We start from the raw sequence: 12,225 nt of genomic DNA, 5'->3' as shown, positions 1-12,225 counted from the left end.
CCATCAGGGGGGCAGAGGGGGGACAGTTGTCCTGGGCCCCACAGGATTTTGTCTAAGGGGGACCCGGCCATGCTTCAATTACTTGCCAGGCCCTCGGCTTTCGGGAGTGCTGCCAGCTTCAGAAAACAGGACAGCAGCTCTATGCACGCATAATTTTTCTCCTTTTCTGTGGTCCTTTAAGGATAAGTCCCGGTAAAGCTGTACAGGGATTGGATAGGTGAAGTAGGAACTTCCCATTCATCCTATCCAATCCCAATGCTGCTTTACCTTGAGTTAAACTTAAGACCAATGAGGGTACAGAGAACTGAATAGGAAATAGAAAAATAGAAAATCATGCAGGTATGGGAGCTCCAGTACTCTCTTCTGAAGCTTCCAGCATGCTGACAGCAGGGGGCCCAGCTTATCAAGTAAGTGAAGCATGGCCGAGCCCTTCTTAAGGCCAAACCTGGCAAGCATTTTTTTTGGGGGGGGGGGGGGGGGGGGGGCTCGCCACCAATGTTTTTTTTTTTTTTTTTTTAACTTAAAGGAGGCCACCAATTGCTTTTTCAACTGAAGGGGGGGGGGCAGACCATCAATTTTCTTTTTACTTGAAGGGGGGCCCCTGATCACCAATGGCTTTTTAGAACTTGTGGGGGGGGGGGGTAGGGGCTGGCCACCAATGTCTTTTTATAGATATGCGGGGGGTTTAATGTTTTAGCTTTGATTTCTGCATGGCCTTTTTACCATGGGGTAGGCTTTGGGGTCCATGGGGCCCAGAACATTTTGCCGTATAGGGCCCCATGATTTCTAAAGGCGGCCCTGCCTAAAGCTGCCAAAGGCACCAAAATGTGCACAGATGACAAACAAGCTGCTCTACAGTACACACGTAAATGAGTTGGACTGGTTTTAAGAATGATGCCACCCAGTTAAGGGGCTAAAACCATATTACAATGTGCAGAAGTGTTTTTTTCTCAAGAAGTACACTCACTATACTACAAACAGCTATACCACTAGGGCAGGGATCTCCAACCTTTTTCACCTGTGAGCCACATTCAAATGTAAGAAGGGTTGGGGAGCAACATAAGCATTGAAAATAGTTCCTGAGGATGCCAATGAAGAGCTGTGATTGGCTATTTGGCAGCTCCTATGTGGACTGGCAGCCTAGAGAAAGCTCTATTTGGCAATACAACTGTTTTTATGCAACCAAAAGTTTCCGCCAATCCAGGAACTCAAAGATAAGAATCTGCTTTGAGAGCAACATTAAACGGGTTGGGGAGCAAGATGTTGCTCATGAACTACTGGTTGGGGATCACTGCACTAGGGTCTCAGTCACTAACCCTATGAGATACAAAGAATTCAAAATCTCCTCAAATCCAGAACATTACAAACACATCAGCAGATATGGAATTTATATTTATGTTGCCTCAGCAGTTAAATCCAGACAAGCTGAGCTAAAAACGGTTTCCTGCTCTATTAAATAATCAGAACACACATTCGATACAGTGTATTGTTTGTTTGACACAAAACAGTTACAACATTGCAAGAGATTATTTAGGCCAGAGGTAAATGATAACACAGAAAATGAAGGATATTTCCACTGAGAGAACATTGCAATGATTTTGGGAACAATCATTCTGTTGTTCAGTTCCAAGCATCCCCAACAGCAGATGTGAAAGGTGTTCCCCCTATTAGCTCCCTGCTATGTGCATTCGAAAAAAAACACATATACATACCTTCACACCACATATTATTTTACAACTGTTTTAGTTTAACAAATGTAATATCAAAAAAAAAAAGAGAAAAATGAAATCTGTTTTGTAGTACAAGTCTTAAGCAGCAAGAAATTCTGATAAACATTTAATGTTTCATTTTGGGATAAGGTATCCTAAAACAACACTAATGTATGATTACTTTACTAATGTAATGTAATGTTAGCAATAGCAGGTGATGCACATGGACCCAAACAAGCATAAAAAATGGAAATCCCCTAAGGGACATGCTCAGATTCAGGGAGATTAGTTGCCCAGCGACAAATGTCCTCTTCTTCTGGGCAACTGATCTACTCGAACTGCCTCCTGCCAGCTAGAATATAAATCGCCAGTGGGATGGCAATCAGTGACCTTCGTTTTCCAAAGTTGCCTCAAAAGGCAACTTCGGGCGACTTTGGAAACGAAGCGCTGCCCTAAGGCTTTCCCATTCTCAGGTCATATCCCATTATATCACAGGAAAGCTGCAAAGGTTTAGTCAGCCATAGCAACTGATAAAATACTTGCTTTTAAACAAATGACCAGTAACTAGTACCTGCTGATTGTTTGCCATAAGCGACTTTACCTGTGGTAAAAATGTTTGCTCCTTTTATTACATAATCTAACCACCAAACTTAAGAAGCCACTGGCCTTTATAATGCCAGAGCAATGAAATATGGGAAGTGACCAAATTCAGCAATTAACCTAAGCCATACGACAATATAACAAAGGCGAGATTTACCTGAATGGGTCGCCATGGGTAAGGGGGAGGAGAAGTATTTTGTAGCTTGAAAATGGCCTGGATGCTGTACCGCACTGTGGCCTACAGGAGGGTTCATTCGTCCGGCTCCACGGTGACTTAGGTGAGAGGGAGGCACAAATTCCCTGCCGTCCATCCCGGAGGGGCGTAGCAGAAAAACAGGGCTTACTTAGTGGGAGGTCCCGGGGGTGGGGCCGGGCTCCTCCTGCTGCTCTTGGATCATCCTCTGTGGAGACAAAACACCAGAAATTAATGTAAGACCAAGTCTGCACTGAGATTCAAAATAAATCAGGTACACAGAGGGCCAAATAGCCCCCTAATAAATAGGGAGTGTCTATGGCATCTTACAACAGCCCCCCTGAGTAAGGCTCAAATATCGTATTGCATTAACAGGGACAAACGCACAATTATTTTTGCAGATTAATAAAATGTTTGCATTGTTGTTTGCAACCAGGCCAGTGGCTCCAATCTACAGATATAAAATGTGTCTAGGCCAGCTAAGCATTGCTACTGACAGAAGAAAACCGTGAAGGTGATCACTGTTAGAATATGCCTGCTGACATCTTTAATTTAGTTTAGGATGGTTATGTACAAATAAATCATATGTAAAAACATGAGCCAAAAAGAGCCATGAATAACTTGTGAAGTATATCTTTAGGTTGCTTAGTGGCACCACCAGTTATATATTGTGCTTAGTGATAACACCTATGTCACATGATTGTATTTTACAATAGAGGTATGGGACCTTATCCAGAAGATGGGATTTTCCGGATAACAGATCTTAACATAATTTAGATTTTCCTACCTTAAGTCTACTAGAAAATAATTCTAACATTTAATAAACCCAATAGGCTGGTTTTGCTTCCAATATGGATTCATAATATGTTAGTTTGGATCCAGTACAAGGTACTATTTTATTATTACAAATAAAAAGTAAATCATTTTAAAAAAAAAAACAAAAAAAAAAAAACGATTTTTTTGGATGAAATGGAGTCTATGGGAGCAGACCATTCCATAATTTGGAGATTTCTGGATAACTGGTTTCCGAATAATGGACGACATACCTGTAGACATATATCATTCAAGAGATTATATTATGTTTCTCTATGAAACAGCATGTACAAACAGCATCCCCAAGACCAACAGAAAAACAGTAAAAAGTAAACATACTGCATACGGTATACACACACACACACACGAATGTTATCTGCATGATGCAAGGAAGTAACCCATATCCCACTGCAAGGAAAACTATTATTTCTCTGTCACTTCCAGCCAGGCCTTTGTGTCAGTCACTCTACTGGTAAACAAATGTCTAATGTAACTTCCTTTGCTTTGGTGGTGAAAATCTCACACTGTATCTTTAAGGATTGCTAATGCAAAAGGTGTCTTTGTCCAGGTTTTGTACAGGCAAACAAACCAGCAGCCCATTGAGAAGCCTCGGTATAATGAACTGCTCCTTGTCTAAAAAAGATGGGCTGTTTCTGGGGTAAAAGTTTATTTATACAGAGGGTGTCTCAGTAGAGAGCTGGTTTATTTTGCTCTTTCGGATCAGAAGTAGACTATGGCATAATTTTATTTTCAAACGTTGCCCTGTTTAGAGCAAGAAATAAAAAAACTGATATTTCCCAATAAAAAGCCCCATTTATTGCACTAATGTTGAAAAGTTGGTATACTGTCCCTTCAAAATAATAAAATTTTCTGATTATATATATATATATATATATATATATATATATATATATATATATATATATATATATATATATATATATATATATATATATATATATATATATATATATATATTAAAAAATACAAGTGGCGTCTGCACTGTGCCCCTACTTTAACAACCTGGGTGCTCGAATAATTTATGTATTCGTTGATTCAAAATGGACCCACACTCCAGTTTCTTCAAATGTGCACTGTGCACGTGCATTTTCTAGTTTTCATTTGATTGATGGTTTTGTTTACTATCCTTATCTAGCAACTTTGCTAGGTTGCTTAAGCAGTACCGATAGCACCAGTGTAAACAATGTGGTACCTGTGTCTCAGAGCTCAGACACTGCTGCAGTGGACCATTGGTTCTCATTAGGAATACATGGCTACAAGGCTTAAATTAAGCTCAACAATGTCAGCAGAAAACATTTTTTTTGCGGTAGCGTAGGAGTAAATGCTGAATTTTTTTTCCCTTGGAAAATATATATTGTATATACTAGAGATTAGTGTTCACAAGGGCAGCCACAAGGAAGCTGGAAAAGGTCCATTTATGTACATATATATTTCTGATATCCAGATGGAAAAAATGGAGAACTCACAAGACTTGAAAATATATTTTGTCAAGGTTTAGGCCCCTGCTGAGAGACCTTTGATCTTTCAAAAGACATCCCAGACACACCAGTATTTTTTCACCCATTCATAAGTCCCTTGAGTGCTCCATTTTTTTTTATATGTATATTCATTTTTCTTGGGACATTTGCCCAATATTGGGGGTTCATTACAATCACTTGTTTTGTATAATATATATATATATATATATATATATATATAAATAATTTTTTTTTCCCCAGTGTTGCAAAAGGGTTATCAGAATCTGATAAGAGGTCCTAATATTTGTAATCAAAAAGTATCAGAAAGTTGTGCTGATCTATAAATTCCACATTGCCTGGATTCTACTTTGGAGGTTGGTCAGAATTGTAGCATGGTGACACTATAAATAAATTAACAGACTTTAAACAGGCATTTATAAACAAAAAAAAAAATATAAAAAAAGGATAGAAATAGTCCAAAATTATAAGAATGAATAACTCTTAGTAACAGAGGATGGCAGATATATAGTCAGAGATTGTATGGCTGGCACAATGTAACATATTAAATACAACTCAAATGAAATAGGTTGATCCTGGAAAGTTTCATAGTTAATCTCATAGATTACAATGTCACTCACCAGCAAAGGAAAGTATCTTAATATACTGTTACTAGTAATGCAGTATGGTATGTCCACTCCTTGTTTAATCTGACTTCCCCAGATTATAAAGAAGAACAGGCAAAATCTTCCCAGCACAAGAAAACATTACGATTTACTGTGCCTGAAAGAGCCCCATACACTACAATGGGAAGCAAGTATGCTGTCCAATTGGGAGAATGCGTTCAATGGTGTATAATAAATAAGAAAAGAATAATATGGAAAACTCATAGTTCTATTGGGCATATTTATATAAAAGTTACAAAAGAAATAATTTACAGAGGCTAACCTATTCATGCAATAGATTACCACTCTTCATTTAAAGTATAAACTATAAATATTACTACACTCCCACACAGCAGTCAAAGGAAAGGGGTTAGGCGAGAGCTGTAAAAATAACACTTGGTATGGGTGGCACTGAAAATATTAACTCTTCTGATTTCTAGAAAATATGAACTTCTGATTGATATAATAAACCAGCAAAAGAAAAAATAAAGACCAAACGTCTAAGAACTGCAATGTACAGAGTTGATATAATATTCCGAATATAGGTGATGTGCAGTGTATAATCTGCATTAAATATATGTAGTGCAGTATATATAACTAGGAATGTAAAAATAATTCTGGAAGACAGAATGTATCCTGTCAATTTACAATGAGCAAGGATTTGTCTTTAGTCTGGGTAAAACTATTTGTAGCTCATGTTTATAATATTACATATAATACAATGGAGCTACATTATAAACTGACTGTATATCTTTAATAAACAAGATATATAGAAGAGTGCTAGACAAATCAAGGCGCTGGATGAATGATTGAGCAAAAATCATTCAAAGTTTTCCTGGGGAACCGGTGGTGCTGCTACTAAAAATCCATTAAAACACCGAAGCTCTTTACTCGCTCACACTTAGGCTACTGTACATAACAGTACTGTATATCATCGTCTTAAAATGCGAAGCGAAAGCAGAGGCAAAGATTTTGTTTAGGAGTAAAAAACACAGTAAGATACCAAACAGATAGATAGATAGATAGATAGATAGATAGATAAAAATATGTTGATTTTTAAGGATGAAGGAGAGGAGTATTTCCCTAAGGGAAACCATGTGACTGTGGTGCTCAAAAGAGGGAGGGGGTTAATAGAAACAAAAGGTTTTTTTTTACACCCTTGTGAACAGCATCACACAAGGGTTAATTCGAAGATTTTAAATGTGTGTGTTGTATGTGTATAACAGATACACACTTGCCATGCTACAGATAAGTACAATTAATAAAGAAGACATTGCCTTACAGAGTCCAATTGTGAGGGACTGTTACAATCAGTGCCCTGTTAGTGTGCCATATTTCATTGGTTTGCCCCCCCCCCATCCTAAAGGACACCCCTCCCCAGGATCTAGCCCCAGCCAGGATCTCACGCTGTGGTGCTGCTCAAAAATGCACCTCTGGGACGCCTCCAGCTGTTTTCAATACTCATTTTGTAATCTTACAGCATGAGGAGGGGAAATAACTTAGTACTTGGGGAGTCCAACCTTTGTATAGGAAAGAGCGCACTTTCATCTGCTAATCTATATGCAAACATTTGCTGGGGCTGAATATTTAGTCAGAGAGATAAATCCATCTTGTGAATGTCAATATATGGATCTGCATATCGATCAGCTTTATATATTATCTTATCTGGGACCAAAATCAGCTTCAACTTTTAAAACATCAGCGCACGCAAGCTAATATGCGCCGTTTTGCGTACTTTAACTGCACGCTAAGTCTTAACAATAAGACATTATCACACTGGAAAGCGCAGTGTCAGAAAAAGAAATGTACACAATTTACCAGTGAAAGACAGAGAGCATACATGTGGCTGCTAAGGAGCCCAGACGTGCTTGCCAGCTTTTTTGGGCAAGTGAAAGCTCGAATTTTAGCGCAAGTATGGCAGTGAACAGGGCAGTGTGGTAAAGGCAATTGATGATGGCCTCAGTAGAAAAAATACATAACCCTAAAGTTTATATTCCAATATCATATGAGGAGACTGGTGCTTTACTTAGCCCAGTCATTTTCATCAAGAATTAACCGAATGCCGCTGTCTGCAGAGTGACTGATGTAAGTTGGGAGAACATTGCTCTCTCTAAGGGGCTGCATTTGCCCCTGGAGCCTTGTGACACTGGAAGCCTTCAAACCAGTCCATAATAACAGTTGCCCACTGCTAGCTAACATTCAATCACACTTATGCCTGGGATCTGTGGCTCTGGGTTCTCTCCTTGCAGGCTGCAGTAGGAACCTTTAGAGCTAGCAGCATATACTGTTCCTTCATCCTATCCATACTAGAGACAAGTCAATGGAAAATTGCTTTTGATTTGCGAATATTAATCATCTTGGCACAGCAATGTCGCATTTAGAGACTATAGAATAAGCCACTTAGTAGTAAATTATTTAGATATGTATATAGTGTAAATATCACAGAGGCCCACAGTTTATTAGGAATTTATTGTAAATGTCTTATCAGCATATAAAATCTGATTGTCTGGAAAGCTTTCATAAAATACATTTTTTTTTTTTTTAACGATAAAGAGAAATAAATCCACACACAGGGAGGGACCCCCACAGGGACAGACAAAGGGCAGTGCCTGCAAGTGCCAATCATCTCTTGCTATATATGTCCATGGCATTCACATATTCAATTTTAGTTGGCTTTGTGCATAAACATATGTAGGAAAACTATGCATTGAAAGATTAGCATGCAATGGATATATGTAGAATGTTGGACAACAGGATAAGCTGTAAAAGATAAGGGTTCACAGATATAAGATGGGTTGTTTAGGTTTTATTTTTATTTTTTTCTCTCTCATACTGGCGGGGCTAAAATAATACATTCTCAGAAAACGTAATAATCTCAATTTCATTTTACATTTAAGGGGGGGGGGTGGTTAAAGCTAAATGAGGCTAGGACATACTGGCTACACAGATGATTGTAGGCCTTCGGAGGATTTAACCCTAGCCCTGCCAGTGGGGTGGGGCAGATCAGTATACAGCCCGTATGATCCCATCGGCCACCTTTGCAGGAGCTGCTAGATGTTATCTCACTATCTGTATATGAGGGTTGATATTGCCAGTATCCCCCCATATCTAAACAGATCCCTTATTTTACAAAACAAGGCCTTACGCGTGTTCCAGTTGATCTAAATTGACACATTCTTGTCAGTGTGGGTGTAATCTTCGTTCTAGGATTCCCAGCCTGTATTGTATTAATATTTAATAAAGCACATCCTAGATAAAGAAAGCATATTTTATATCTAATCCACCACAGCAGTGCCAAACTTCACCTTTGAATATCCCCCCCTTTACCTCTTTAGTATTGAACAAGTTCATATAAACCATTGTTGTTTTCTTGAAGATTTTACTCCATTTAGTGTAACTTTGCTCTAATTGTGCTGCGTTTTATTTGCACAACCTTCTGATTTCAGCTATATAACAGCAGGCATTCAAAGAATAACTATTTGCCCATGTGATAATTTTACCATACATGTTAGTTTGGCATTGCGAATAAACAGAAACAAATAAGGATTCTCCAAATAGTTTGCTTTCCCTTTCTAATCGTTATCTGTTCTATTCTACTATATTACACAAACAAGACCTGCTCTCTTTCTCTGCAGTGTGTGTGTGTGAAATAATATATAAATGTATATCAACCCTTCCTATATAATATCAATCGATCACATATTGTTTCCTGGCATTATGAAGTTCTATGGTTAGACTGGCTCCTTTCCATGCTCTACAGTTGCACACAGGCCCATTTATATGTTGCAACCATGGAAGAAAACATTTTTTGGTTTAATAAAACCGGCATGTTTAAGTATTTAAACAATTACTGCAGAATAAATCATTTAAAAAACAATCAATCGAAGGAAACAAAGCCCACGTAAACTGTGTGTGTCGTACACACAAAGGAAATCCATTCGGCATTTCATTCCTAGATGTACAATTTGTAGAAACGAAAACGAGCTCTGGCTATACGAAACTGCACGGGTCCTTTGGTAAGGAATTGGTTAGAATACACATTATACAAGTTGTATTCATTATGTACTACATATATATGGGCTGGAAGCAAGCGGGATCCAAGTACAGCCATACCCAGCTCGGCAGAGGGATTAAGGAAGGCAGCGTGCTCCGAGGAAGGTTCTACTCAGTTAGCAATACGATCACTCGTTCTCTTGCTGATCTCAACTCTCCCAGGCGCTTCTCACGGAAAAAATTTAAAAAATGTATTAAAAAATTCTTCTGTGTGAAATCAATTAAATCCTTGTTCTAATGGTAACATGCAAATCAGTCATGGTTACCAATAAAATCCATCGTGCAAATTAAAGGCAGAATTGGGATAGGAAGATATTTATACAAGAAAATCAAAAAAAATATTAAAGTGCTCAAAATTGGAGGGGGAAATGTGTGGGATTTCAGGCAGATTGCCGCTTCCTCGGACACAAAGCGAACAGTCGACTGCGTTTGTGGCTGCCCACTGGTCCTGGGAGCAATCCACATCCCGACTGAGGTAAATGCAGGTACGTGGGAGCAACTGCCGATATTCTGGCACTGGACGCCCCCGTTCAATAGACCTTGTTCTTAGAAATAGAATTTCGCTTGCACGGCGCAATTACGATTTCGGGGAAATTATGAAAATAATTGCTTTAAATGCGATCACTAGAGCGTAAGGTCACGCAAAAAAAAAACCCCGCATATTTGTTATGGATCCCAGTAACTAAATGCATACATTGTAGAGATATTTCACTATTATCATGTTTTGTATGAATCGCATGTTTCCTAATTAGATCTGATCGAACGATACGATCATTTAGAAAAATAAAACCCACTGTCATGAGCCGGGAAAGGAGAGAAATTTACCAATTAGTCAACAAATTACATTTTCCCAATCTCGTTGAATTGTTGCAAATATTTATAAAAAAAATAAAAAAATCGTGTTTATCTAATAAGCGTCTCATTGTTAATGGAAAATCAGGGCCGGCCAGGAAATTCTCACAGATTTATATATTTAAAAAAAAACAAAAAAACAACATTTCAATTTCAATGCGAAATTGTAAAATTCGAGCAGAGCTTTCGGGAATTTAAAATAGAAATGTTGCAGCGATTGTGTCTCGGAGATAATGACAATGGCGGCCGCTGCGACTAGCCGTGGGAAGGGAGTACTTACTGTGAGAGCAGTGGGTGCATGGGCAGGCAGCTCGGCGCAGTGCTCTCCCCGGGTTCTGCATGCAGTGACTGGACTGTGCGCTTCCGGCCTGAGCCTCTCTGCAGCCCCCCCCTCTCCCACACACTCACTCACACTCACACACACTGCCCCCTCCTTCCTCCTGCATACTAATAAGCGGCTGCCAGTCAACCAGCCCAGGACACTACGCTCATTGGCCGCCGTACAGGGAACTCGTGCCGCTCTGCTGGCGTAAACAGGCAGCCCCATTGGACAACAGGAAGTCTGCGACCTACCAATGGCTATCTTTTAGGAGGATGAGGGTGGGGAATTGTCATCACTCAGGGTGGGGGATGGAGCCTCTGAGCCACCAATCAGGAGACCGAAGGGGGCGGTTTGCTATTCAACACAAAGGCGCCTAATTCAAGTGTGGGGGAGTGTGTAAGGCTTGTGGGGGGAGGGAGGCGAGAGGGTAAAGGGTCAGGAGAAGGGGTTATGTGAGGGTCGATTAGAAGAGACGAGGTATCGGGGAAGATTGTTAACAGGATGCTTGATAGAAATACTCATTAAGAATGCAAGTGTCAAGGTGAAAACTGTAAAGAAAATCGAACGATGAATGTTCGACACGCCGTTCAATGACTATTCTCTTTGAGTAACAACTTGGCTGGACAGTCTGCTCCTCTCTTGCTAGGGTCAGTCGGGGCGCCCCAATTGCTGAACCAAAAAAACAAATCCCTGTGTTCTTCTGACAAGTGTGAGATGCTGTGCCAGGCTGGGGAGGGGTCAGCAGAGGCCAATGTCAGGCGCATCTTCTAACGGTACAGCGTTATTGGGATAGCCGTGCTAGAACAGACTGCGACCCTCATTTCTCTCCCTAATTTCACGCCCTACATAGGGAGCAGCACAAATATCCAACATTCCTCTTCACTACCAAATAGAACTCCCAGGGCCACTCTCGAGTCGTTGTCAAGTAGGGGCCAATTTATCTTCTGTAACTTTTCTCCAGTTTTGGTTGCGGTCACTCGATCGATCAGCTACATGGGCCAGGCTCTTGTGTAACAAATAGGTCTTTTGCCTAAAACGCCGAACAGGTAATTTACGATAGGCTCCTCCCACTTTAGGAAGCAAAATGGAATGAACAACACACGATGGGCGGCAGACGCGAATAAACCTGTCAGATAAAAATAGTTTTTTTCAGCATAACGTGTGTAATGTTATAGGAGTGGGAAGATGTCTTGTTTTTCCGAACTGCATCAATTCAAAGCGATTTCTCTTATTAATAAATCCCCGCTCTGGCAGAAAGCACCAGCACGCAATCAGTACGGCCAGGTAAGAGTTAAAACTAGCACACCTCCCTCCCCCTTCATTATATTCCCACGAGACGTTTGTGATTGGTTGGAAGCTTTCCAGCCAGCTGTCAATCACGGATTGTAAACAAGGCTCTGATTGGCTGCTGGCCAGTCCGCACAGGGCTGCTTGAAAAAAAAAAGCAATTACTGTGCCCGGCGGTTTCTAGGCTGCCCTGACTTCTTGATGAAAGCAGATAAGCCGGAGACGGTTTCAAGTACCCCTCACCAACCCCCCCCCC

General features: G+C 40.1%; 1 protein-coding gene across 6 annotated transcripts in view; it reads right to left on the bottom strand.

Annotated features, from left to right (window-relative positions):
* Nucleotides 1-12,225, bottom strand: part of bahcc1.S (BAH domain and coiled-coil containing 1 S homeolog) — a 140,277-nt gene that overhangs the window by 114,691 nt on the left and 13,361 nt on the right. For 3 of the 6 annotated variants that reach the window (XM_041578925.1, XM_041578928.1, XM_041578927.1), the window contains exons 1-2: nt 10,641-11,976; nt 2,467-2,710 (exon numbers count right to left, since the gene is read on the bottom strand). In XM_041578925.1, the coding sequence (XP_041434859.1) occupies nt 2,467-2,620 (154 nt within the window). In that variant the 5' untranslated portion in view covers nt 2,621-2,710; nt 10,641-11,976. Of the gene's footprint in view, nt 1-2,466; nt 2,711-10,640; nt 11,978-12,225 lie in introns of those variants that run through there. The other 3 variants (XM_018238334.2, XM_018238332.2, XM_018238333.2) reach the window with 3 other exon arrangements.

The sequence above is a fragment of the Xenopus laevis genome, chromosome 9_10S (assembly GCF_017654675.1).
Source record: "Xenopus laevis strain J_2021 chromosome 9_10S, Xenopus_laevis_v10.1, whole genome shotgun sequence".
Taxonomy (NCBI): Eukaryota; Metazoa; Chordata; class Amphibia; order Anura; family Pipidae; genus Xenopus; species Xenopus laevis.
Note: the sequence above shows the minus strand (reverse complement) of the source record. Positions and strands in the feature narration are given on the sequence as shown.